We start from the raw sequence: 27,785 nt of genomic DNA, 5'->3' as shown, positions 1-27,785 counted from the left end.
TATTGTTGCAGCATTGTTATTTTCTTGTCCTCCACCTGTAGCCATCTGTCACACACAACCCCACAGTCAGCAAAGGACCTGGGTTTGCACCCACAAAGGTGACACCCTTGAGGACAAAGCTTGTCCATGCCTTTTGGTTGTGGCTCACTTAGGGGCAGCAGAAGACCCCACAGCCCTCCTTCCCTGTTTGTTCCCGCCTTCCCTTGGGAAGAATGCTCAAGTTTGTTGATAAATTCCAAATAATATGTAGCCCTTAATAACTTATTTAGAGTATTACGAGCAAGGAGCCCTTTGGTTATACTCATAAATAGCAGCCTGTTGCACTGTGTATCTCTCCCCCAGGGAAGCAGGGGTGGGGCCTGGCATTTCTGGAATAGCCTCAGGAGGACTTTTCCTGCCCCTGGATGGACAGAGGATCATCCTTGGAAAATTACTCTTCTGAAGTTGAATTCCAGATCCTGCATCCCTCTGTCAATCTGCCCGCAAGGTCTGAAGCTGGCCTTAGACCCCCTGGTGCTATGGTGCCCATTAAACAGGCAATATAGTCTCCTGTTAATATGATTCAATTAGGAAAGGGGTGGAGAAGGGCACTCACCGGCTGAGAGTGTGTCAGGGAGGCCTGAATGGCCGCCCTCATTTTGCGCCTGCTGGAGGCAGGAGGGAAGGAGGTGATGAGCTCGCTCAGCAGGGTAGGCCAGGCTGCACCCACCTCCCTGGGGGCTGGGGAAACTCAGGGTGACCTTCAGATCCTCAGGTGGCGGCTTACTGTATGATAGAGGTGATTTTTAATGTCTCAGGGCAGCCCCAGAGTCAGCAGAGACAGACTGAGCTGTGTAATCTGGAAGGGCCAGCTTTGAATCTAGTTTTGGCCCTTAGGGCTGGACCAGTGACTTCAAGCCTCCAAGCCTCAGTTTCAGGTTCTTTGATCCTTGGGTCCTGTGAAGGGTGGAGATACGCTGCCTTCTAACATCATGCCTGATACATAGGAAAGCCCCAATATCTGGGATTTTTGTTGTTGTTGTTCTGTTGAAAAAATAGAGAGAGAGAGAGAGAGAGAGAGAGATGGAGTCTCGCTCTGTTGCTCAGGCTGGAGTGCAGTGGCACAATCTTGACTCACTGCAACCGCTGCCTCCTGGTTCAAGCAATTCTCGTGCCTCAGCCTCCCTAATAGCTGGGACTACAGGCATGCACCATCACGCCCTGCTAATTTTTGTGTTTTCAGTAGCGATGCGGTTTTGCTGCTGCCTAGGCTGGTCTCAAACTCCTGTGCTTGAGCAATCCGTCCACCTTTGGCATCCCAAAGTGCTGGGATTACGGGCATGGGCCACCGCACCTGCCCTTTGTTGCTGATTTTTAATCCTTACATTCACTTTACAGATGAAGGAGCAGAGATCGAAAAGCATGTTTCTTGCCTGTAAATGCTGATGTTCACTTGTCTGATTGCCAGGTACAAATCTCTGTACTTTCACAGTCTCTGGGAGGGCCCATAGTGAGCAGACTGTCCAGACCTGATTGGAAGCAGCCGTGGAGCTCTCACTACTCCCAGCTCCATCTTGGTTGGTCCTTAAAAGGTGAGTTCTCTTCCATTGCCATAAATCCCCACCGTCTCTAACCCTCATCGCTACCCTAAAGCAAAGTCAGTTTTAAAAATGCCAGTAACACAAGGGAGAAAACTGAGGTCCTTTAATGATAAGTTTGCGAGAAAAACAAAAAACATAAAAGGAAACTGAGGCCCAGAGAGGTGCCATAACTTGCTCAGGATCACACAGCACGTAAGTGCCAAAGGCAGGGAGCTGTAGCTGCTCCAGCATGGGTATGCCAGGGACTGGTGACAAGCCCAACCCCTCCAGCCCAACTCCACCCTTCCTCATGCCAACAAAAGGAGAATCATTTCCTATTTCTGGCATCTTTGCCAGCCCACAGAGCCAGAGAGAAGAAATATTTCCAAATACACCAGGCTGATCTTTCGTAGTTTCTCAGTCTTGCTGTCTGTTGTCGTTTGCAATCTGTTTCCCACGAGACTCTGGAAAGATGGAGGTGCAGGGCCTGGGTAACAGCTGCCCTCCCCAGGGCTGGATACCTGCTCTCCGAGTCTGTGTCTCCAGGCTGTGTGCTCAGACTTGACCATGTTTGGGCATGGAGGCTTGCCCCAGATGGGGACCAAAGTCTGCTTCCCTGGAGACGGGCGGGGAGGCCAAACTTCCTGCTGGAGCTCTGTGGCCTCTTTTGGGGTAGGGGCTGTGGGCCAGGCAGAAAGAAACCATCTGCTGCTGAAGACCCACAGGGCGCCGGGGAGACTGTGAGTACTGGATCTGAAAGCACTTGGGAAGTTGTTTCTCCGAAGACCGGGCTGGAGGGAGACTGTGGGGAAAGCAGCCTGCCGCGGGGCAGGGAGGAAGGCAGGCAGGAGGACTCCCTTCCTCTCAGGGCTGTCCTTCCGGATGGAGGGCCCGTGGTCTGATGGCCAGCAGGGAGGGTGGCACAGTGGCCAGGTTACTCTGGTAGTAGATGCCCTGGTCCTCTAGGTCCCAGTTCTCAGAGTAGCCAGAAGGCTGCAGCCTGGAGATTAACACCAGTCCTGGCACTTGTCACTGGTGAGAGGTGGGACAAAAAATAGATTCATCAAGAGGGGTCCAGACTTCTGCTCCAAACTTTCAGGGTTTCCTTCATCAGTAATAATAGCTAATATTTACTGAGGGCTGATTTGGGGCTAGGCACTATGATACATGCCTGATACTCAATATGGCATTTGATCTTTAGCTGAATGCTCTGAGGCAGGTACCATGATTCTCATTTCACAGTCATATGGTTGCTAAGTGGCAAAGCCAGGATTTGATTCCATGTCTGATGACCTCAGAATCGCCCTGTCTACACCCCACCAAAGTGTTAAACAATGTACACTATTACTTGTCCTTCTAAGGAAAAGGATGTCGACCCAGCTACCTGTTGACTACTCCAAAGTCCTGCTTTCCTTTGTCCTCCATCTTCTCTGAATCTATCCCAGACCTCAGGTGACCTTTCTAAATGGGAAGATACATCCCGGAAGTTCAGAGATATTTAGAAATGCTCAAAACTGGGAAGTTCTTCTTAAAGTCTAACTGAAATCCCTCCTATGATAGCTGAAACCCACTTCTTCCTGTTCTTTCTGTCCCTTGGGGGATATTGACAGTTCCCATCCTTCCTGCCGCCAAAGGTTCTCCCTTTGGATGCTGAATATTAACTTCCTGCTGAAGTCACATCTGCATTGAACCCCATGCATGGTCTCAGGAGGATTTATCAAGACTCCATAAACTCACTCACTCAGTGCAGGCAACAGTCTCATCAGAGCATTAGACACAGGTCAGACCTGAGTAAACCAAGTTTCCAGACTTCTGTGTGACGGGGAAGCCTCTCTTTTCCTTTCCTTCTGAGCTCCTAAAACTGGTAAAACCAGATTCCTGCCTTCACCAGCTTCAGGAGTGCCCAGGGGCCTGGGAGTGCACTAGAAGCCACACAGCAGAGGAGGCAGTGGCCCTGGAAGGTAGGGGGCCAATTAGCCAGGAAGGAGCCCGCACGCAATAGGAAACCCCCACAGGTACACTCCAACTGCCCCAGGAGAGAAATGGTTTCGTTGTGGGTGCTCAGCCCTAGGTTTCCAAAATGGGATTTCCCACTGGCTTCAAATGATTTATGTCTCACAGTATCTGGGGTGGGGCCAAGTGCCAGTGACCCCTAAAGGTCTTGGGGAAGCAGTCTGTTGGGGCTTTTAGCCTGCCTCCAGGTGATTCTGTTGTTTTACCTGTGAATACATGGAGAGGCTTTCTCAACTGACGCCAGGTAGAAAAAGGCATGGGCTCTCCCAGTTCCACAAGATCACAGAATGGAAGGAAAAGGATAAAAAGGAGTTGAACAAAACATCTCTCTTTGTCGGGGGAAATTTCTGCTTGCTTGTGTTTCTATAATGTCTCCATTAGAATGTAGGGGAACCCCACCTCCTGGTTCCAAATAAAGCAGAAAAAGTTATCATTGGATGTCACCTCTGTCAATTGACAGGGGAGGTGGACCAGCTCACTGGGAAGGTGCAATGGGTATCCATACTGCCTGACCCTGGACTCTTCCGTTTAGCAGGGATGCCCAGGTATGGGGGCAGCCTGGCTGAAGGGAGGGAGTCAAGAATCTCTGATTGAATATTTGAAACAGTCCAGTAGTTAAGAGACGCCTGAGCAGAAAATAGAGCACTTTGCTGAAAATCTTTTTGGACTAATGCCTGTCCCCCTGGACACTGACTAATTAAACAAACAAATAAAACATAGTATGTTTATTACTTTAGGGACCTGGCAAGGACAATAAAGTCTTCCCTGATATCTGGCTAAAATTTCCCCTAAAATGGAGGATTACAGTGAACAGGTCCCATGGCCCTGGTATTTTTGGTAGAAATGGACTCTGGTTACCTTAACCAAATAAAAACAACAGCAAATACATTTATCAGAAGGCTCTAGGACAGCTTGTGGAACGCACAGGAGATCACACGGGGACCATGGCTGGGCGTCTCTGTGGCTCCAGGCAGCATAGATTAAGGGCTGTTTCTTGAAGTCTTTGTCAAGATTCACGCTCCTGGGGGAGCGATCAGGAGCCTAGCAGGGGAGGGTGGAATCTTTGCTTGCATTGGCGTGGGGTCAATGCCCCGGGAAAAAACAAGGAGTTGCTGCCTAAAGAAGGAGGAGAGAAGGAAAGCCACCACCAGCAATGTGCCCATTCCGCTTTGTCCCAGGTGGCTTCAAACCCTGAAATAAGAAAGCCATCTTTGAGGCCACCATGATGCCTTCTTTCTTCTTTCTTTGCTTGAAGTGGGGGAAGGTTCCTTACAAAAAAAAAAAAAAAAAAAACAGAAAATGGTAAACCTCCTGCCTCTCCTGACAACCTGCAGCTGTCTTCTGGGGCCCTCCTGTCCTTTCCCTGCCTGCTGCCCGGCCCAGCCAGGCCTACCACAGAACCGTTTCCGGGCAGGAATACTCCAAGTTTCCCTGTGAGATAAGTGCCATGGAAGGAGGCGTGTGGATGATGCACATGGACAGCTCGCTCACTGTATGGGACCTATGACCATTGTAGCAAATGATCATAAATCTGATGGCCCCAAACAACAGAAATTTCACCAGACGTCCAAAACCAGCAAGGTGTCTGCAGCCTGCACTCCCTCCAGTGGCAGTAGGGGATGAGCCATTGTTCCTTTCCCCCGCCTGCTTCTGATGGCTGCCCGCACGCCTTGGCTTGTGGGCATATCACTCCAATTGCTATCTCCCTGGTTATATCATCTTAGCCTTCTCTTCTATGTTTAATCTCCCTTCACTTCCCTCTTATTAGGACCCTTGGGATTACATTTAGGATCTACATGGATAATCCAATATTGTCTCCCCATTTCAAGAGTCTTTATCTTAATCACTTCTGCAAAGTCATTGCCACATAAAGTAACATTGATAGCTTCCAGGGACTAGAAAATGGACATCTTGGGGGGTCATTACTGAGCCTATTACATACTGTGTGACCTAGGGCAAGTCACTTTACCTCTCTGAATCATAGGTCGTTTATCTGCAACTGCCTCTCAATTGCATGGATTAGGCTTACATGGGGTCTGAAAAGCAAGCCTTCTGGAAGTTGCAAAGCTCCAAATACAAACAAGAGTAATATTAGTATTTGAGAACCTTCCCCTCTCACCTGTCCTCTCTTTCTGTGGATCACCTGTGAACTGGGCTGATTTCACTTCTGTTTGCTTCTGTGGACCTAGAAATGTTCACTGCCCCCAGTGAATATGGTGAAGAAGCTGGTGATGGCCCAGAAACGGGGAGAGACACGAGCCCTTTGCTTGGGTGTAGCCATGGTGGTGTGTGCCGTCATCACCTACTACGTCCTGGTCACGACTCTGCTGCCCCTCTACCAGAAAAGGTACTGAGCTCTTCTGGCCTGCCCACCCCCCACCCCTCTCCTAAAGGTCTGACATCCGTAAGGAACCCTGGCCTTCTACTCACCCCTCTCCTTGACCCTCACTCAATAGGCAACAGGGTCAAGACAATGCTCATTCTTAGGTTCTAGGGTTCAAGTGCAGGGAAGGTAGGATGAACTGAGCCCCACTGCTCTGAGATTCTAGGACCTGGTGGTAACAGACACATGATGCCCTTCTCACAAGAATTAGCAAAGAATCAGAGGAAATATTCCAGTGCAAGTTTGATCCCAGGAGGAATCAGAGAATTGCAGACGTTTACAACTCAGCTGCATAATTCTCTCCCCTCTGAAGCCTCCCTGTCAGGTGGGCATCCAGCCTCCTGATGAATACCTCAAGTGAGGAGGAGCTCCTTGCCTCAGTGAACATACCATTTCATGTTTGAGGTTTTCTGACGTGTCTGCATTGAGCCAGCATCTGCTTCCCTGAAGCCCTGCTCAGGAATCTCAGAGAAGGGTCCCTTGCTCCCTGACGTATCAACCACTTGAGTTTTTGGGTTTTTTTGAGAGTTTAAGGAAGAACTGTGAATTCCTAATTTGTGTTCTATTTGAAACAAACACACTCAGTTCTCTCAGCCTGTCCTTAGAATAAGACTCAGACCTACGCTCTGGGCACGTTCCAGTAGCTGACAGCCCGCTTCTGACTGGCAGTGGGTCTCCCGCAGGATACTTGGGAGATGAATCACAATTGATTTACTAACATGTTGATGAGCTGTTAGCCTCTCCCTGGCCTGCTGCAGCCTCACTCTTCACAACACTGGAGTGATTCCAGGCTGGACCCTTACCCTGGTGAGGCACCATTTAAATATCGTCCCCACCATCTTTCCCATCCTGGCTCAAATCAAGGCCCTCCTACATCTGCTCCTTTTAGGAGAAAGAACAGTTTTCGAAGCCACTCAGACCTAGCTTCAGGTCCTGCATGGCCTCGGCAAAGTCATTTGATCTTTCTGAGTTTCTCTTCTGCCTCTGCAAAAGGAAGATGATTTGAATAAGAGAGTCTCAGGTTTGGCTGCTTGTTAGAATCACATCAGGGACTTTGAAAAACCACCAAGGCCTGGGCCCAACCACCCAAGAAGTTCTGATTCATTTGCTCCGGGGTGTGGCTTGGACACAGGAATCTTTTTCAAAGCTCACCAGGTTTTTAGAAGAGTAGCCAGGGTTGAGAACCAGTTATATAGATAATGTCTAAGACCCCATCCAGCTTCTACAATTCCTCCCTGTGTCCAGGGACTGTGGGGTCATGTGCCTTTATTGCTGGATGCTTAAGACAAGATGAGGAGCCCAGTCCTGGATCCCTCTAAAGGCTCCCAGGGGATCAGGGGTTCAAATGGGTGTTCTGTGTGTCACTCAGTTCTAAGTGTAATGTGTGCCTGTGTGTGGTCTCCTCAGCGTGTGGACCCAGGAATCCAAGTGCCACCTGATTGAGACCAACATCAGGGACCAGGAGGAGCTGAAGGGCAAGAAGGTGCCCCAGTACCCGTGCCTGTGGGTCAACGTGTCAGCTGCGGGCAGGTGGGCTGTGCTGTACCACACAGAGGACACTCGGGACCAGAACCAGCAGGTACTGAACTGGGGGGATGGGGACACATCCCCTTATCCCTGTCAGGTGTGTGAGCCTGTTCCTAACTGTCTCTGTCCCTGAGGCTGAGAAAAATCAACCCACTTGACCAGGTCTCCCAGCTGGAATGAGGGTGAGCCAGCCCTAGCTCATCCATGTTGGAGTCACACAGACCTGGGTTTGAATCTGCCACTAACTGGCTGTGCAAACCTAGGCAAGCCACTTAGCCTCTCCCTGCCTCAGTTTCCACCCCTGTAAAATGGAATGCTAATGCTGCACCTTGAAGAGCTGTTATCAAGTCAGAGACGCTGTATATAAAGTGCCATGCTTGATGCTGGGTGAATAGTGGGCACTCAAACAAAAGCAGCGATGAGTGTTATTACTTTCATTCTACAACCTCAGTCAAAAGAGGGACCAGGCCCAGGGCCAGATCCTCAAAGTGGAATCCCAGTGACTCTCCGGGAAACCAGGGACTCAGGGCTGGAGTAACCTCCATAAACAAACATTTAGATGGTTTTTCTATCCTTGCCTCCCAACATCCCACCCTCCCCTTCCAAAAAACAAAACTTGCCACCATATCCTTTCCTAAAGCGATCAGTTGACCCATATTCTGTCTCCCTTCCTTCTTTCTTTCCTTCTTTTTTCCTTTTCTTCCTTCTTTCCTTTCTATTTTTCCCTCCCTCTCTCCCTTCCTTCCTCCTTTCCTTCCTTCCTCCTTTCCTTCCTTCCTCCTTTCCTTCCTTCCTCCTCTCATTTATTTATTCAACAGTCATTGAGCACCTCCTGTGTCAAGCCTGTAGGACTCAAGAGGAGAGAGCTCATGCATGAACAGGCCTAGCAGGGAGGGATTGGCACTGAGGAGAAGAATAGAGGAAGTTACAGGGATTAGAGGAGGAGGATGTTTTCCAGCTGACAATGATGAGGGTATCAGAAAGGTTCTTAGCAAGATCACACCATTGCTCTCCAGCCTGGGCAACAAGAGCGAAACTCCATCTTAAAAAAAAAAAAAAGAAAGAAAGGCTCTTGGCGAGATCGCGCCCTTGCACTCTAGCCAGGGCAACAAGAGCGAAACTCCATCTCAAAAAAAAAAAAAAAAAAAAAAAAAAAAAGAAAAGTTCTTGCTTGGGTGAGACTTTTAACATCAGACAGACACAGGATGCAAGGCATAGAGAAGGAGGTGATATGGAAAGTGGGTATGCCTATAGGAGGAGGCATGGTGGAGGGAAGGGCTGGGTGGAGACAGGGATGAGAGGGCTGACGACAGAAAGTGACCCATGATGGGGTGTATGCAGCTGGAAAAGGCTGCCAGGGCAGACTAACGCCTATTCCCAGAGGCCTTTGATCATCACAGTATGGAATTAAAATGTGTGTATGTCTCAAGATATATCGACTTTGGCTATGCATTAGAACCATGTAGGAGTCTTAAAAAAACAAAACTAGGGTCCAAAACTAGACCTATCAAGGCGGAATCTCTGGTTAGAGATCCATTCATGGAGCTCCCAAGGTGATTCTAAGATTGGAAACTATTGCTGTGGGCAATGGGAATCTTTAGGGCATGATCAGAGTTGGGCTGGGAAGATGGAGCCTACAGGTGTGTGGGTCCAGTTACGAGAGAGAGGAGCCAAGGCCACAGCAAGCACTCAGGACCAAGATGTGGGCCTACAGCAAGGGAGATGCTGACTGTCAGGACTTGATGGCTGATGGGATGGGAAAGGGCAGGGTGCCTGGGATGGGGCATGGAGGCTGTGGGATCTTGAGAGTGCTGAAGGTCAAGGAGAAGTGGGTCTGGGCAGTGCAGGATGGTCAGGTGTTTTGTCATCGCTAGTGTGACTCGGCCCCACCAGGTGGAGAGAGGTCTCCGGGCCCACTGGAGGTAGCTCCTGCTCATGACCTCTGCTTTGGCATTCAGTAGCCCTTAATTTATCCCAAAGCAAGATACAGATTTTTAATAACTGGTGACATTCTCTGGGTATGATATGGGCTGGAGCAGGCTGGTTTTCAGGCTGCCTCCCTGGTCCTGAGATTGCCAGCTCAGAGGAGCATCCCCTGAATGAGCTGCCAGCAGGATGTGAAGGAAGGATGTGCTGGAGCCACTGCCGTCCTCTCCTCTGCCGTCCAGGCTTGACCAGGTGTGGTGCTGATAGCAGGCTGCAGGGGCTGGGAAGAAACAGTGGAAATGCCCTTTGTGTTTTTGCCAAGCAGCTGGGTTGTGGGCTAGCTGCCTCTTCCGCCTACATCCGTCATAGGGGTTCAAGTAGCTGGGGCCCCAGGCGAGATGGGTGTCCTCTGGAATCCCTGTGAAGGGCCATGAAGGCTCTCATCCCACTCTCCAACTCTGAAGGTGGGGGCCACAGTCTACCCTCAGTTTTGTTTTTGTTTTTGTTTTTGTTTTTTTTGAGACAGAGTCTGGCTCTGTCGCCCAGCCTGGAGTGCAGTGGCCGGATCTCAGCTCACTGCAAGCTCCGCCTCCCGGGTTTACGCCGTTCTCCTGACTCCGCCTCCCGAGTAGCTGGGACTACAGGCGCCCGCCAACTCGCCCGGCTAGTTTTTTGTATTTTTTAGTAGAGACGGGGTTTCGCCGTGTTAGCCAGGATGGTCTCGATCTCCTGACCTCGCGATCCACCCGTCTCGGCCTCCCAAAGTGCTGGGATTACAGGCTTGAGCCACCGCGCCCGGCCTACCCTCAGTTTTTCCTGTGAGTCTTAGCCTGGAGCAGGTAAGTTCTAAATCCCCTCCCATTGTCTGTCCTGGGGACCTTACACCACAGGGCTTGGGAAAAAGCTGGGTGGTTTCAGATCATTCAGACGAGGCTTAGCGGGACCCAGGACAGGAGAGAAGGATGCATTCAGGCCCCGGCTTCGTGTTAGCCAGGATGGTCTCGATCTCCTGACCTCGTGATCCGCCCGTCTCGGCCTCCCAAAGTGCTGGGATTACAGGCTTGAGCCACCGAGACCTCTCTTTAAGAAGTTAAAGAAGGAGCTGTTGTTGCGATTTCATAGATAAGTCAAAACATATTATCATTAATAATAATAGCATCTTCCACTTTTTTGAGTTCTTATCATGTGCTGGGCTCTGTGCTCAATGCATTACATGCATCATCTCATCGAATCCCCATGCCAGTTCTTCTAGGCAGATAGCCTCACTAACCCATATTACAAGGCCCAGAGAGGTCGTGGCAGTTGCCAAGGTCACGCAGCTCAGAACTCAGGCCTGTCTGACTCCATAGCCACACTGTTGTTTAAGGAGCTAGGTTAGCCAAGGTCACAGTCAGAGGCATTGGAGAGACTCAGGCCAGGCCCCCTTACCCTCAGCTCAGGACGCTGGATTCTGTGCTACTGAGGACCTGGCAGTACCCAAAAGCTCTGAATGCCAGATTACTCAGGAGCCAGCTTCTCCCCAGCCTCAGCTGCTCCCTGGTTGGCTGGCATGCTATATCTGAGTGCAGTGCTCCCCATTTCCCAGGCTGTGAGAACTACAGTGCAACCCTGCTCTGTGCTGCTGGAGTGAAAGCCCTCAGGGAGGCAGCTTCCAGGGTGGGGCCTCATATAAATCCAGGGAGTGGCTGAGACCTGCAAGGAAGCTGGCTCAACACCTGCCATTTGGGTCTCAGTTGTACACATTTTGATCTTGCACATGATTTCACTAGGGCAAAATGAAGTGCATGAAGGAAGCACAGATTCCTGGGCCCCGCCCTCAGTGATGCAGAGTGGGTAGGGACCTGGGCTGCGGGGGCCCTGTTGGTATTCCGCTGCAGATGGGGCACCACACTTGCAGCACAGAACAGAGATAAAACCAGGGTCTCCGCTTTATGACCACTTTGCAGTACTTTCCAGCTGGCCTCACATGAACAGGTCAAAAGGTTCCTAATAACAATAATCAGTGTCAGAATTAAATGTGTGTTACGCTCTGCCGGCACAAAACTCTTTTTGACGCATCCTTTCTTTCCTTTGGATCCCAGTGTCAAATACCAGCTTGCCAACATATTTTGTTCGCTGTACACAGGTTGAAACTGCAAAGATTTTCAGTTTTAAGTTTAGCTAATATTTTACTTTTTTTTTTGAAATGGGGTCTCGCTTTGTTGCGTTACCTGGAGTGCAGTTGCGAGATCATAGCTCACTGCAGCCTCCAACTTCTGGGCTCAAGTGATCCTCCCGCCTCAGTCTCCTGTGCAGCTGGGACTACAGGTACACTACCATGCCCACCTGGATAATTTTTAACTTTTTTCGTAGAGGTAAAGTCTCGCCATGTTGCCTAGGCTAATCTCGAACTCCTGGGCTCAAGGGATCCTTCCCCCTCGGCTTCCCAGAGTGTTGGGATTTCAGGTGTGATCTGGTTTCTGACTTCTCTTAAAGTGTTGGAGGTCTGGCTATTATAGATGTTCTAGATGGCCTGACATCCATTGTCTGGAGGGAGTGGTGACTGCCTGTCTGGAGGCAGCTGGCTCTTTCCCTATTGTCAGGCCCTGCCACTCCCTGGCAATTCTTCCTGGCACCAAGGCAAGTGTCAGTGGGTACCTCTCATCTCACTGCTTTGCCTGCTTCACCCACTGACAATACCTTCATGAGGCCTGCAGGCAATTGAGCACATGATCTCCATTTCAAATACATAGCCCACTTGGCCTGTGTCCCTCCCTGGTTTCCTTAGATAGCTCTGTTTGAAGTCCTTCTTTCATAATATCCTTTGAAACTGATATTCACCCATTTAAGTGATAAAGCCATCAGGGCTCAGAAAGAGTGAGCGATTTGCCAAAAATTCTACAGCCAATCCAGGCAGAGCCAGGACTCCAAGGCAGGACATGTGCCCAGGTGTGTAGCCTGTACCCCGTGCAGCTCCAGCACTGCCATCCACACACACGACACAAATGAGAGCGTGCTCTCCAGACCTGCACAGCGCATGGCCTGCCAAGCTTTAGACCAAAGTCCTGACTCCAATCCAGGGGCCTGACTACAGAGCTGGTATTTTTCTTTGCTTCATATCAAGCCCTTGGCTAAGAAATGGGGATTTCCAAGCCCACGGCTGCTCTTGCTTCTCCCCACAGTGCTCCTACATCCCAGGCAGCCTGGACAACTACCAAACGGCCCGGGTCGACGTGGAAAAGGTCAGAGCCAACTTCCATGAGCAGCAGGTCTTCTACTGCTTCTCCGCACCTCCGGGGAACGAAACCAGCGTGCTGTTCCGGCGCCTCTACGGGCCCCAGACCCTCCTCTTCTCCCTCTTCTGGCCCACCTTCCTGCTGACCGGTGGCCTCCTCATTATCGCCATGGTGAAGAGCAACCAGTACCTGTCCATCCTGGCAGCCCAGAAGTAGAGCCATCCATACCATACCACTTGTCAGGGCATGGGGGACTGGCTGAGCCCCCAGGGCTGCTCCCCACTTGCAGACCTATGCCTTCTGCGCCTGCCCTCCCACTCTTCCACTCCAATCCACCCTGTCTTCTATTGCAGGATTAACCTTTGAGAAATCCCTTTGTGAAGTCATTTCCTGCTCAATAATGTACAATGGCTCCCCAGTACATAAGGCCAGCCAGTTATAGCTCTCTATTACCTGTTCCTACTCAACAAACTCATACCTGTTTCCGGTTGCGTCACTATGTGCCCCACAGAGAACAATGATCATCACCTCTGTGCCTGTGTTCTCCCTGTTGTCTCAAAGGGGTACCCATCCTCCCCTGGAAGCTGTCGCCAGCGAGCCTCAGTTCTTTATTTGAATTCTCTAATAAGAACACCAGCAGCTCCCATTTCTAGAACACATTTACAGTATTACTATTTTCTAGGATACAAAGTGCCATATATATTTTTAATTCCAATATTAATAAATGTATGCAAAACAACAATCAGCTGCAGGGAAATACACGATAACTCATCGAAATATTAGCGGCGGGATGGTGGTTAATTTCTGTTTTCTTCCTTACCCCCTTTTTATTTTTGGTGCTTTTCTAAATTTTTTTGTTATATGAAGGTTGTGTTCCGTATGTTTTTAATCAGAAAAGCCATGGTAGATGCCATTTTGGAAAAGTTGAGAGAGTGTATCCCCCTCACAGAAAAAGATGGAAGTGGGTCTGGGGATGGAGTTGGGTTCCAGTCAGAGACAGGCCGTTCAGAACACACAATCTTAAAAACCCCTCTGGAGGAAAGGTCATGATGTGGAGGAGGATTTATTACTTAAATTGAGGGTATGGACTCCGGCACTGAGCCTGCTGGGGAAGCCTATCTCAGATTTGAAAAGGTCTAAATGGGAAGAAGCCATCGCCTTTACCATTCCCACTCCAGGAAGTTTTCCTAGAACTATGACTGTCCAAGTGTGGTCCCTGGACCAGCAGCATCAGGATCCTGGGGCAGTTTGTGAGAACTGCACACTCTCAGGCCCTTGTCCCAGCCACACCATGCCAGAAGCCCTGCACAGGGTCGGGGTAGCAATGCTTTGTGTTTTAACAATGGTGTAGGGGATTCCGTGGCACACCTCGAGCCGGAGAACTACTGGTATAGAAAGCGAGCATCCTGTCACCAAATTTTTCAGAGCAGATGAGTGACCTTTCAGCAGGACCAGTCCTGAGCTGGGTGTGAAGTTAGGCCGGTGTCTGAAGTTTCTTCCGGTGCTGTGAGTCTAAGATGCAGTTCTGGCCGGGCACGGTGGCTCAAGCCTGTAATCCCAGCACTTTGGGAGGCCGAGATGGGCGGATCACGAGGTCAGGAGATCGAGACCATCCTGGCTAACACGGTGAAACCCCGTCTCTACTAAAAAAATACAAAAAAACTGGCCGGGTGAGGTGGCGGGCGCCTGTAGTCCCAGTTACTCGGGAGGCTGAGGCAGGAGAATGGCGTAAACCCGGGAGGCGGAGCTTGCAGTGAGCCGAGATCGCTCCACTGCACTCCAGCCTGGGCGACAGAGCGAGACTCCGTCTCAAAAAACAAAAACAAAAACAAAAAAAAGATGCAGCTTTTGGGTTTGAATCCTGTCTCTACCGCTGCCCGATTTCATCTCTTTGATTCTTAGTTTTTTCATCTATAAAAGAAGGACTCCTTCTGGATAGTTGGGAGGGTTGAAGGAATGTTTGACACATCATAGATGTCTAAAATGGCAACTATAGTTTATTTTTGTTTGTTTGTTTTTGTTTTTGTTTTCTTAACTTTCATTTTAAGTTGCAGGGTACACGTTCAGGTTTGTTACCTAGGTAAACTTGTGTCATGGGAGTTTGTTGTACAGATTATTTCATCACTCAGGTATTAAGTCTAGTACCCATTATTTTTTTTTTTTTTTTTTTTTTTTTTTTTTTTTGTTGAGACGGAGTTTCGCTCTGTCGCCCAGGCTGGAGTGCAGTGGCCGGATCTCAGCTCACTGCAAGCTCCGCCTCCCGGGTTTACGCCATTCTCCTGCCTCAGCCTCCCGAGTAGCTGGGACTACAGGCGCCCGCCACCTCGCCCGGCTAGTTTTCTGTATTTTTTTTAGTAGAGACGGGGTTTCACCGTGTTAGCCAGGGTGGTCTTGATCTCCTGACCTCGTGATCCGCCCGTCTCGGCCTCCCAAAGTGCTGGGATTACAGGCTTGAGCCACCGCGCCCGGCCTAGTACCCATTATTAAAGAAAATGTGGTACATATACATTATGGAATATTATGCAGCCATAAAAAGGAAGGAGATCATGTCCTTTGCAGGGGCATGGATGGAGCTGGAGGCCCAATATTATCCCTAGCAAACTAACACAGGAAGACAAAGCCAAATACTGTGTATTCTCACTTATAAGTGGGAGCTAAATGATGAGAACACATGGACACAAAGAGGAGAACAACACACACTGGGGCCTCTTGGAGGGTGGAAGGTAGGAGAAGGGAGAGGATCAGGAAAAAAGAGCTATTGTTAGTAACAAGAATACTTCATGAATACTCACAAACTTCCAGAAGTTATACTAACAATGTTATCTGGTATGTATGGGTGCTTATTTATTCTGTGCCAGGCACTGTGCTAATTAGTTTGCCTTGTAAAAAAAAAAATGAGGTACTCCTGAACCTGCCTCATAGATGATGAGAAGCAACAGAGGACAGTGGCTAAGTAGGTGGACCTGGGATGTGCACTATTTGTGTTCAAATTCCAACAGTGCCATTCACAAGGTGGGTGACTTTGGGCAAATAACCTCTCTGTGCCTGTTTCCTCATTTGCAAAATGAAACTAATAATAGTATCTTTCCATAGAGTTTTGGCATGAAACGAATTCTTATGTAAATTTCCTAGGATAGTGACACATGATAAGTGCAATCTAAGTTACTATGAAAAACTGAGGCTGTAAGAGGTAACTGGCCAAGGCCATCTGTAAAGTGAGGGGCTAGGACTCTAGTCTAGAGCTGTGTGATTCCAGAGCCTGGCATCTCAACCACAGAACTCAGCAGAGCCAGCTGAAGGGCTGAGAAACACAGCCACCCAAAGCCACAGGGGCCAAGCAGGGAGCTGTGCTGCATCCCTGGAACCCAGGTGTCCTCATGCAGGTTGGAGTTCTGAGGCGAGGCCCTGGAATCTGCACCAGCATCTGCCACTTCCAGCCAGGGAGCCCTGAGGTATCACTGTGGCCTCCAGTTTCTTACCTGGTGGACCTTCCTTCCAAAGCCAGGCAGCTCATCATTCCCTGGAATTTTTCCCTTCTGGGATCAGGGAAGTCTCAAGGGTCCTTGTGAGTCTTTTAAGAAAGCCTTAATTGTAATATTGTACGATAGTTTTGCAAAATATTAAATATTACCACTGGGGACATTAGGTAGAGGGGGCATGGAAAGTCTCTGTATTATCTCATACAGCTGCTTGTGAATCTACAATTATCTCAAAAATGTAAGTTAAAAAAAGGAAGAAAAATAAGAAAGGAAGTTCCAACTGGGAGTCTGATTTAAAGGGTCTATGTTGTCAATGGTTTCCATGCACCTGAATTTGGGACTAAAATACACAGAAACTCAGAACACCCAAACAATCCCTGCAGGGGAAAAGGCCATGTTCCTCTGGGAAAATTAGTATGTGGGATGCCTAACCCCCACTGTCCCATAAATTATTAATGATGACCTTCATTTGCTTGAGACAGATGTTCTCCTCCTGTCAACAAAGACTGGCCTTCTAGCAAATGCCACAACTGTCTCCTGCTCACAGAACTATATGCAAAGGATAAGCATGAAATAATGGGAATTTAGGCATAATGGAGTTAGACACTGTGCTTACATGTTTTTTGCAATAATATCTGCCTGGGAGCAGAGAACCTTCATCAGTTCTCAATAAACCACTCTGCTAATGAGTGTCTAGTGCTTCCATCATTTATTACTGTCCTTTCATGGGCCAGTGACTCACACCTGGAGAGGTGCACCTGGATGGTTCTCCCATGTGCCCTCCTCCTCCGGAACTCAGACAAAACGGTGGAAATCAGAGGCAAGGGGCCCCCTGAGCTCCAGAACTGGGGTGGGAAGGACCCTGGGGGACGTCCTAACAGTGCCAGGCCTCAGACAGAGCTTTAGCTCATCAGTCCAAGCTGCAACCAGAGGAGGAAAGAAATGAGGGTTTCTTCTATTTTTGAAGATCTCAGAGGACTGGAATTTCACTTCACTTTTATGGTGTATCTACTCGCTTGCCTGCAAGGAACTTGGTGTCTTCTTGCCATTCTCTCTCCCTACCCTTTACCAATCATAGTGAGGGGCTTCTTTCTTCACAGTGAAGACTCGGCATTATATAAATTTAAAATAGTGCAATATAAATACTAATATAATCTTACTTTTTGTGACTTACTGAAGTGGTACCAGCTCCTCCTCTAAATCAACAATTTATCCAAAATTGATCTTAAACTCCTTGGGTCAGGGCATTGCAAACTGCACTTATTTTATTATTCACTGGCAGCACAGGCTGTTATGTGAGACTATCCGGTATTCTTTGAATTAGTCTTGTGTTTGGGGGAGTTTGAATTCTATGAAATATTTGAGAAGACACTGTTTGAACAGAAGTGCCACCTTCCTGTGCCTTACCAGCCATTGCCCTGTGATATAGAGGGGAAAGAAAATGACCAAAGGAAGACCAGAGAGACATGAAGAAATTCACTAGAGTCCAGTGTGGCAGTTCTCAAAGTGGAGGCTTGCAAAGTCAAAACTCTGTTCGTAATAACACTAAGACACTATTTGCCTTTTTCATTTTCATTGTTATAGGAGCGCAGTGGAATGTTCCAGAGGTCATGTAACATGCATTGTTACAATAGTCTGAATGTCAACATAGCAATGAGATTCCAGCTGCCTTTCTAAAGCAAACTAACACATTAGAGATTTGCGAAAAATATAAAACAATACCACTTCTCCCAATGTATTTTTTGGCACATATAATTATTTTTCACAAAATTATGTTACTTTGTTAACAGCTAATGGATGTATTATTATTTTTAAATAAGTAAATTCAAATTAAATATTTTTACCACTCTTAGTTCTAATCTCGAAAATGGTAACTGTTAATAGATATAACCCATGTACACCAAACCTCTTAGGATCCTTGATCTTTTTCAAGCATGTAAAGGGGTCCTGAGGATGAAAAGCTTCAGCACTGCCAGTCTAGTGCATCCAGAGATGAGGCCTCCAGACTCCTCCCACACTGTGCCCTGTGGAAATGTGAAGCTCTCCACCAGGCGCCATCAGATTCCCACTGGGGGCCAGGAGGAGGGCTTCAGTTTTCTGTATCACCTCTGGCTCCCAGATCCTGTTCCCCCAGATGAGTCAGTTGATGGATCATCCTCCTCTCCACAGTGCTTTCCTGGATTTTTCTCATTTCACATCTGATGCAGAACTCAGCTTCTTCCTAGCTTTGCACAACTCTCCCTCCCTACTTATATAAGTACATTTTCACTAGCCAACTTCCTCAAAGGATGTGGGAGATGAGAAGGGAGGTATATGGAAGCAAAGCCAACAACTCTAAACTGAGTATTGGACCACATTTGTGATTCCTCCCGAGGCCTGCTGCATCTCCCCCAGTTGCAGAGTCAAAGGTGGCTTAGATGGACTGTGTTCTCCCATAATCTCCATCATCTCATACCAACCTGCCCTATCCCCAGTACACATAAAACAAAAGCAGGGGCTTGAGAGGCACATGCAGCTTTGGGATGTGTCTTCTGTCCCCATGCCCCACAAGACTGCTGCACTGAGTCCTCCTCCTCTGTCAATTCTGGAGCCCCTGCTACTCAACTCCCCTTTGATTTCACATGTTCAAATACAAATGCTTCTTCTCTAAGTGCCAGTAAGACTTTAGAGATCATCTGCCACTTCTCCACTTTCTATTTGGTGCTTGAACTCTCCATTGTGCCACAGAAAATTATTTGGTCTTTGGTACAGAGATCCTTTAGGGGTGACAGGAGTATCTTTTGTTCTAATGGGACAACTCTTGGTGGGTCTGTAAATAGCTTCAGGATGGGAACGGCTTGCCAGAAGGACCAAGCCTTGATTCGAGGGTTAGAACCTTCACCTCTACCCTGCAACCTCTGCAGAGAGAAGACGGGCTGGAGGTTGAGTTTAATCACCAATGGTCAGTGGTTTAACAATCATGCCTATGTAGTGAAATCTTCATAAAATCCCCTAAATAATAGGGTTTGGGGGGCTTCTGGGTTGGTGAACACATCAAGGTGCTGGGAGAGGGCCCAGAAACTGCACCTCCACGCTGCATCTCTCACACTTTGCCCTGTGCGTCTCTTCCATCTGGCTGTTTTTGAGTTATAGCCTTTGCAGTAAACATGTAAGAGTAAGTAAAGTATTAATAGTAAGTAAAGTGCTTTCTTGAGTTCTGTGGATCGCTCTAGTAAATTATTATATCCTCCCTGGAGATGCGGGGGAGGTTGTAGGAATGCCCAGTCAGTCAGGTAGTGTGTGGATAGCCAGGACACGCTATTGGTGACTGGCATTTGAATGGGGCAGTCTTGTGGGACTGAGTTCTTAACCTGTGGGGTCTGAGCTAACTCTGGGTAGTTAGTGTCAAGAATTGAATTAAATTGTAGGACACCCAGTTGGTGCCAGAACTAGTTGGTATCAGTAGGGGAAAAAAAAAAACCCTCTTACGTGGTGTCAGAAGTATTGTCAGGGAGAACACAGTCACACTCTTTCTACAATAGTTCTTTTTAATGACAACCTGCATCAACACCTCTTTGGATGAATAACTCACTATAGCAAGATGCAGTCACTTCCATGTGGGCATATATTTAGCCGACCACTTCCTGTGCAAGAATCTGTCATTCCTAATGGTAATAAGGGCTAGCATTTGTTGAGCACCTACCTGAATGCCAGGATCTTTCCAGGCACAGCTCATTGAACAGTAACAACATCCTTTGAGGTTATTATTAGTATCTTCATTTCACCAATGAGCCAATGGAGGCACAAGGAAAAGATTTAACTTGCCCCAAGTCAGAAGTTAGCAAATAGCAGAGCTGGGTTTCAAATCTAGAAACCCCAGAATACACTCTAACCACAGGGAATCTTGTTCTTTAGTTTTTACTCCATAACAAAAGTGGAAAATGCCAACCAGGTCAAGGTCAACTATTGAGAGCTTGTTAGATGCCTCCATATACCTTTCCACTACAGAGCCCAGGCTCTCAGTTGACTCCCTGGGACCACTCCTCTGAAGTGTCAATAGATGTGGAGGTGATGGCCAAGCAGAAGGATCTGAAAAAGTCCCACAAATGTTCTGCTGTGGGCACTGCCAAGACAGACAGGACCACGAGGTCAGCCACCACCTGCCTGAAGCCACGCTTTCCAGTCCATAGCTCATCACATGCCCAACTGGAATCCAGGCACACTATGGTTGCAGCAATCCTTGAACTGGTCACTATGCAAAAGCAGAACAAAAGGGAGTCTGGTCCACCGGCACAGCTCCTTCTCAGTGACTGCACCCTCCTCTCATTCATCTCTACTTTTTTCCATAAGTGTTCCCAAACCACGGGTTTAATCATGTGGTCTAGAATTCGTAAAGGAGTTGACAGCATGCTTGCTTACATATTGCCTTAGAGTCCTCTTTTACTATCATTAATTAAACTTAGGCCATGTCACACCTTGTTGGCATCTAACTAAATTTTCTGTGGCTCCATTAGTCATGATCCCTCATTCCCCTCTGTTGTTTCTTTCCAACCCTTCCAAATTGAAATCCCCTCAGCAGCAAGCCAGAATCCCACTGGTTTGAAGCAGTCTAAGCTGCTGGAGGAGCTCCTGACCTCACGGGAGCCTCTCAGCCATGCTCGGCCATGGTACCCAGGTCTCAGGTCTCCCTCCTTGAGGGGCAGGTGGGAACAAAAACAACACCCGAAAGAGAAGTGGATATTGTTAGCTCTTCCATCAGATCACTCGCCCCAAGCAGCCTCAGCCACCATTTATTTTCACTCTCTCAGGACTTGTTTGAAAGGCCTTTTTCTCATGCTTACAATTTTGGTGGGTAAGATGCAGCTGAGTGTGGCATTATCCTTATGGCCCTAAATGATGTTTTTGTATTTGTCTTTGAGAGGGAGCCTGCAGGGAGAAAAGCTCAGGAAAACAAGAGTTTGAATCTGTCTTGTTTATGACTTTGGGCAGTTTATTTAATCTTCCTGAATCTCAGTTTCCTCAATTGGAAAATGAGCCTCACAGTGTTTGTTTTACAGGGTGCATTGAATCATCAATCATGAATGTGGAGTACTCAGCACAGTGCATAAAAGATGCTTCACGAATATCTGTTCTCTCTTCAAGCAAGTGTGTCTGCTTCCACCGATAATTCAGATTCTTTTCGTTTGGGCTCAGAGAACTCCCTCCTGCCTTCTTTTTCTCACTAGCAACTTCCCGCCTCTCTTGCTTGTGGACCTGATTGATGACTGCCTTGCCTCCCTCCCTCTCTCACCTCTTGCTTCATTTCTAGGGATACCCTGACTTAAAAATTTTGCCCAAAAACAGACTACCTATCTTTGCTTTGAACTTTCCTGACTCTACTTGTATAAACTTATTTCCTGGGGAAAAACGGTCCTACCCACAGAGGCCGTATTTCTGCCTCACTGAACCATTCCAAGGGTTGAAGGATCAGCTTCCTTGAGAGTCCACTTCATGGTAGAATCATGACCTGTGATAATAATAGTCCTGGCCAGAATAATCCTCCTAGCGCGAGGTAGGCAAACCTCTTGGCCCAGAAATCAGGCTTAATTGGAAATTAAATTGCTTTCCCATGCCAACTGCAAGATGCCTATATCCACAGCTAATTTATCAAGGTGATGCCTTATCTCAAGGAAGCCCATGAGGACAGAGTGGCTGCATCAGCAAAACTGCAAACTTTGTCCTGATGAGAAGAGTTTTCTTTAAAGTACAGCTTGAACCCTTTGAGTTTCTCATTTGGGGTTCAGTGCATTTAATGGCTTCTTCCCCCTTGCCAGGCTCTGTGCCAGGGCCTGGAGGCATGGATACCAGCGGGACAGGCACTGCATTGGAGCAGCTTTCAGGGCTAGTGGCAGAAAAAAAAACCATGCAAGCAAAGATTTCAAAGCTGTAGCGCTTTACTTAGTTGTCCAGGGATGAGTAGCTTATGGGGGTAGAGAATATCATGAATAGAGTCACGGTTAAGAAATTGATTTCCATATTTAGGATTGATACTAACAGTTCATGATCAAGGGTGTGTGGCACTCTTAACCAAGCCCTTTACACACATATATTCCATTCTCTGGGCAATGGTGGGAAACAAATACACTAAGATTTTGATTATCCCCGTTTTACTGATGAAGAATCTGAGTCTTAGAAAGTAAGTACCATGGCTGGGCGCGGTGGCTGAAGCCTGTAATCCCAGCACTTTGGGAAGCCGAGAGGGCGGATCACGAGGTCAGGAGATCGAGACCATCCTGGCTAACACGGTGAAACCCCGTCTCTACTAAAAAATACAGAAAACTAGCCGGGCGAGGTGGCAGGTGCCTGTAGTCCCAGCTACTCGGGAGGCTGAGTCAGGAGAATGACCTGAATCCGGGAGGCGGAGCTTGCAGTGAGCTGAGATCCGGCCACTGCACTCCAGCCCAAGCGATAGAGCAAGACTCCGTCTCAAGAAAAAAAAAGAAAGTACCTTGCCTAATGTTACTACTTTCCAACTAATAGGCAGTGGGACTGGAACTTGAAATAAGGTAATTTCATGCAGAATTTATGCCTTTAAATACTATACTACACTGCTCCTTTACTTCCCAAGCTTTTTATTTTGAAAATATCCAATTACAATGCAAATTGTGAGCATGCCTACCCTTCACCTAGGTTCAGCAATGATGATCAGCATTTTTTCATATTTGGATTTTCTCTGTCTCTATTTCTCTCTCTGTGCATGTGCATGTGTGTTTCTGAATCATTTGAGGGTTAGGCTGAGGAACATAGAACAGAAGGCTGGTTTGGAAAACATGCGGGGACCAGTTTGGCTGGAGGAGAATGTGTGTGTGGGTTTGGTCACGGGGAGACAGGAATAGGGAGTGGGCTGAGGTCTGAGACTGTGGGGTTAGGGCTGGGAGCGTCAAATCTGGTAGTTTCGGGTGTACTGTCACATGGCATGATATGCCAGTGAAAGCAGAACTTTCATTCGTTCCCATATTGAAAACTATACAATTGAAGATGTGTATTTAGTGAATGATATGTTTATGGTTTCTGATTAAATATGGATGCTTATTGAAGACAATTCAGACAATGCAGAGAAGCATCAAGAAGAAATTTAGGCCGGGGACGGTGGCTCACGCCTGTAATCCCAGCACTTTGGGAGGCCGAGGTGGACGGATCACGTCAGGAGATGGAGACCGTCCTGGCCAACATGGTGAAACCCCGTCTCTACTAAAAATACAAAAATTAGCTGGGTGTGGTGGCGTGTACCTGTAATCCCAGCTACTCGGGAGGCAAGAACCCAGGAAGCAGAGGTTGCAGTGAGCCAAGATCGCACCACTGCACTCCAGCCTGGTGACAGAGCGAGGCTCCGCCTCAAAAAAGCAAACAATCAAACACATAAAAAAGAACTTTAAAAGCTGACCTTTAATCCAAGCAAAAACCCACACTAATGTTTCAGCTTATTTCTTCTCTATTTTACTTTTCCATACACAACTGTTCCCACAGACTGGAACTTCATTGAGCACACAGTTTTTTTCTCCTGGCTTCCTACTTGATATGATATCAATAGCATTTCTGTAGGTTATTAATTCATTCTTAAAATAATTTTCAACAGTTTAGTATTATTCCATCAGATAGATGAACCAAAATGTATTTAATGCACAATTTTTCTCCATTGGCACTTAGATTGCCTCCAGTTTTTCACTATTATAAGTAATGCGATAATACCATAATGAGTACTTCTAAATAAAAGTCTGTATGCACATCTGTGATGATTCACTTAGAATAGATTTCTAGAAGCAGGGCTTCTGGGTCAATGGGTTGGATGGGCCATCTCTTTGGAATGTTGTGGAGGAGCAGAAAGGGAAGAAATGGGAAGAAATGTAGTCTGCAGGCTGCTGCAGCAAAGCAGTTGAGAGGTTAGAAAGTTTCAGACTTCAGGAACGGTTCTGAGAGTGGAAAGGGAGTGACAGATGGAAAGAACAAAGTTCAAGACCGGGACATGTAAAGAGAAAGGGTAAAATCAGGAGAGAGAGGTCTGCTTTGGTTTTATAAGGGTTGAGTAGGGGCTAGAGAAAGACATTCAACTAGAAGGGTCTAGTGGTCCTTCCTCCCATCCTCCATCCATCCATCCGTTTGTTAGGCCCCTACGCTATGCCAGGTCTTGTGTTGGGTGCTGCACATTCTTCTTCTTCTTTTTTTTTTTTTTTTTGAGATGGAGTTTCACTCTTGTTGCCCAGACCAGAGTGCAATGGCTCACTGCAACCTCCACCTTCCAGTTCAAGCGATTTTCCTGCCTCAGCCTCCCAAGTAGCTGGGATTACAGGCATGTGACACCATGCCCAGCTAATTTTGTGTATTTAGTAGAGACAGGGTTTCACTATGGTCAGAATGGTCTCGAGCTCCTGACCTCAAATGATCCACCCGTCTCAGGCTCCCAAAGTGTTGGGATTACAGGTGTGAGCCACCGTGCCGACCTGCACATTGTCAAATAGGTAAAATGTAGCCCCTGCCCTCCCAACAAGTTCACAATCCAGTCAAGGAGTCACCTGTAGGCCTGGAGCTTAAGAAAAGAGCCAAGGCAAGAGAGAGAGACTTGGGAGTCTCCCCTAGAGGTAAGGCCATGAAGGGAAGAGTGCAGATATGAAGGGAAGAGGCGACAGGTCTTGCTTGGTCTATGAGTCACCGACTGTGTGGCAACGAAGAGCCATCTGTTGGGCGGCCACCACTTCCGGGAGGGGCCAGATTACCCTCCATCCCTGTGCCCCCAGCTACCAGCCAGAGGAGGCTCCGTTTTGAGGGTAACTTATTCAAGGGCGTTCCTTGCTCTGGCCTCAGTTTCCCCATCCTTGTGCTGAGGACATTTGGAGGAGTCTCATGCTGGTCACTGTGTCATGTAGCCTTGACTTCCAGTCACATACTGGCCACCTTCAGGCTCTCAGAAGCTCCCTTGGCCAGACTGAAATTCCCAGATATAATGGGAATTATATCTACTCTCTTTTTACCTCGTGCTTGCTGTCTTTTTACCTCATGGTGCCCTGTGAGACAGGCCAGCAGGCACAGCAAATGCTCAAAGTCAGTGCCAGAGCCTGCTTGTCCATGGGGCTTTGTGGTTCCAGCCGGCTTCTGCCTTCCAGGGTGGTGTCCTCAGGGGGCTCTGACCCAGGGTGCAGTGACTGCCACAACATTCAGGTCTGAGGCCTCCTCCACCTCCTTCTGTTGAGCCCTTGGTGGACTATACAAAGACAAGGTTTTACTGCCCCTTCTTATTTTTCATCAGTAGGAGAGTGTGGGCTGGGAGTGGGGCAGGAGTGCACAGGAGACTTTAAAGTTTCTGGACATGAGGAGCTTGCTCAATGAATGGAGTGTGAGCTCTCCTGTCTCATCTCCCTAGAATAAGACTCTTTGTCACTGATACTTGCATCCCAGGGAGGGAAAGGAAAGGCAAAGTGCATGTTGAAAACATCTCTCACTCTTTTCTGGCCCACATGGGTGATTTCTGTCACCCAGTCATTTCCCAAGACATGGGAGGTCCCTGGTTTGACTAGGATGCAATGAGGGAGATTTAAGCTCAGCCCTAACAAACAGCAAAGCCAAATAAAAGCAAAACCACTTCATCATTTGTTGAATCCCTAATTTGACACAAGCACTGCACTAAACACTTTCAAGTACATTACTTTAATAAACCTGTGGTATTGGCATTATTGCACACATTTTACAGAAAAGAAAGCTACACTCAAGGGAGTGACTCCCTTGGACTTCCCAAGGTCATACAATTTGGTGGTAATGGATTTGGCATCCAGTGAACTCGAAAAGTCATGTTTCCAGAAAGTCCTGGATCCTCAAGGGCTGGAGGGGAATACAGCCATGGAAGCCAGCTGCGTCCGCAGCTCCCAGATGCCTTCGCTGGTGACTGCTCACTTCATGCCCTCCCGGAAGAGCCCCTTGGCTGAATGGAGCAGAGCACACTGGAAACCATCACCATCCTTTCCCAGCGACAGGTTCCCCTCTCTCCATGACAAGAACAAATAAAAGTGAATCAAATGGCCCACCAGCTGCAGTAACTGAGGACTGCCGTTCCTAGGATGGTAACCTGAGAAGCTAGATGACTATCTTAATTAACCCCTCATGTCCTGGATGCAGGAACATGGGTGGCCTTGCTAAGGAGGAAGTGTAGATGGACAGACAGACGTGGGAATGGTGGATACAAAACTGGAGCCTTTAAAGGGCGTGCAGCGCCGAACCTGTAGGGAATGGAAAGACGGGGAGGCCCTGGTTCAAGGGCCAGCTCTGCCTCTGGCTTGCTGGGTGGCCTTCCCTGGGCCTCGGGTTCCTCATCTGCCAGCTCGACCTCTCAACTCCCAGTGAGGGCCTACCATGTACTAGGCCCTGCACCAGGTGCTGGGGAAGTAGTCAAGGCCAGGCAAAATTCCCTGCCCTCACAGGGCTGGACTCTTAGTGGATAAGCTGGATCAGAAACAAATGAATAACAGGGAGATGTTGGCCAAAGGGTGCAGAGTTTCAGCTGTGGAGAATGAGCAAGCTCTAGAGTAATCCACAGCAAGGAGACTGTAGTCCATAAGACTGCACTGTATACTTGAAATTTGCTAAGAGAGTAATTCTCACCACACACAGAAAGGTAACTATTAGAAGAGATGGATGTGTTCATTAGCTTGACTGTGATAATCAGGCCATTATCTATGTGTGTATCAAGACATCACACTTTGTACCTTAAACACAGACAATTTCCATTAAAACATGTAAAAACACCAAGCAAATACATGGGTAATATTGTTGTGGGAGCAGTAAGCGCTGTGCAGAAAAACAAGGCAGCATTAGGCAATGTGTCGGGAGAGATGAGGAGGGAGCAGCCATTGCAGACAGGAGAGGATTTGAATGAATTGAGGGAGACAGTCCAGGGAGATTTGGTAGAAAAAGTCCAGAGCCCAGACTGAGGGAACAGGGACGGTGAGGACCCTGGCGCTGAAGGAGCTCCATATCCTAGCAAGAGTAAGGCGGCCTGTGTTTGGGGTGCATCACCTGGGGTGGGGCCATGGGGAGAGGGAGACAAGCAGAAAAGGACAGAAATGCAGAGGACAGATCATGCAAAGCCAACAGGCCACCGAGAGAAGTCTGCATTTAACTCTAAATGTGTCAAGAAACCACTGGCGACAGTTTCCAGCAAGGGGATTATAATTGTATGTGATTCATTTTTCATTTTAAAAATATGGAAATGGTCCATCAATGGAAAAAAAAAAAAGCAAAATGTAGTATCCATACAATGGAATATTGTTCAAACTCAAAAAGGAAGGGAGCTCTGACACAGGCTATAACAGGAATGAAACTTAAAGACATAACACTAAGTGAGGGCCGGGTACGGTGGCCTGTAATCCCAGCACTTTGGGAGGCCAAGGCGGGCCAATCCCAAGTTTGAGACCAGCTTGGGCAACATGGTGAAACCTCGTCTCTACAAAAAATAAAAAAATTAGTCAGGTGTGGTGGTGGCACACGCCTGTAGTCTCAGCTACTCTGGAGGCTGAGGTGGGAGGATCGCTTGAGCCCAGGAGGTAGAAGCTGCAATGAGCTGTGAGGACGCCACTGCACTCCAGCTTGGGTGACAGAGTGAAACCCTGTCTCAAAAAAAAAAAAAAAAGATATTACAGTAAGTGAAATAAGCCACCACAAATATTGTTCATGACTCACT

The 27,785-nt window shown here is 47.9% G+C and overlaps 2 protein-coding genes and 1 long non-coding RNA gene across 3 annotated transcripts in view; 1 reads left to right on the top strand and 2 right to left on the bottom strand.

Annotated features, from left to right (window-relative positions):
- LOC117065440 overlaps positions 1 to 2,065 on the bottom strand; it is a 35,387-nt gene extending 33,322 nt beyond the window's left edge. Inside the window, exon 1 of the long non-coding RNA XR_004429924.1 lies at positions 1,955 to 2,065. This is a non-coding gene — a long non-coding RNA (uncharacterized LOC117065440). The remainder of the gene's footprint in view (positions 1 to 1,954) is intronic.
- The window catches only part of KCNIP1 (potassium voltage-gated channel interacting protein 1), a 395,147-nt gene that overhangs the window by 354,755 nt on the left and 12,607 nt on the right, over positions 1 to 27,785 (bottom strand). The window lies entirely within an intron of this gene.
- Positions 1,889 to 13,365, top strand: KCNMB1 (potassium calcium-activated channel subfamily M regulatory beta subunit 1). Its single transcript, XM_033180278.1, has 4 exons — positions 1,889 to 2,299; positions 5,762 to 5,919; positions 7,363 to 7,534; positions 12,570 to 13,365. The coding sequence occupies exons 2-4, from the start codon at positions 5,786 to 5,788 to the stop codon at positions 12,837 to 12,839; spliced, it is 576 nt and encodes a 191-aa protein (XP_033036169.1). The 5' UTR covers positions 1,889 to 2,299; positions 5,762 to 5,785; the 3' UTR covers positions 12,840 to 13,365.

This window comes from Trachypithecus francoisi, unplaced genomic scaffold, assembly GCF_009764315.1.
Source record: "Trachypithecus francoisi isolate TF-2019V2 unplaced genomic scaffold, Tfra_2.0 Lachesis_group2, whole genome shotgun sequence".
Taxonomy (NCBI): Eukaryota; Metazoa; Chordata; class Mammalia; order Primates; family Cercopithecidae; genus Trachypithecus; species Trachypithecus francoisi.
Note: the sequence above shows the minus strand (reverse complement) of the source record. Positions and strands in the feature narration are given on the sequence as shown.

Bases quoted from the DNA above. Each gene is read 5' to 3' on its own strand.
- KCNMB1 (XM_033180278.1), top strand. From the start codon at position 5,786: ATGGTGAAGAAGCTGGTGATGGCCCAGAAACGGGGAGAGACACGAGCC. The intron at 5,920-7,362 runs GTACTGAGCTCT...TGGTCTCCTCAG, and splicing joins CTGCCCCTCTACCAGAAAAG to CGTGTGGACCCAGGAATCCA. The intron at 7,535-12,569 runs GTACTGAACTGG...TTCTCCCCACAG, and splicing joins CTCGGGACCAGAACCAGCAG to TGCTCCTACATCCCAGGCAG.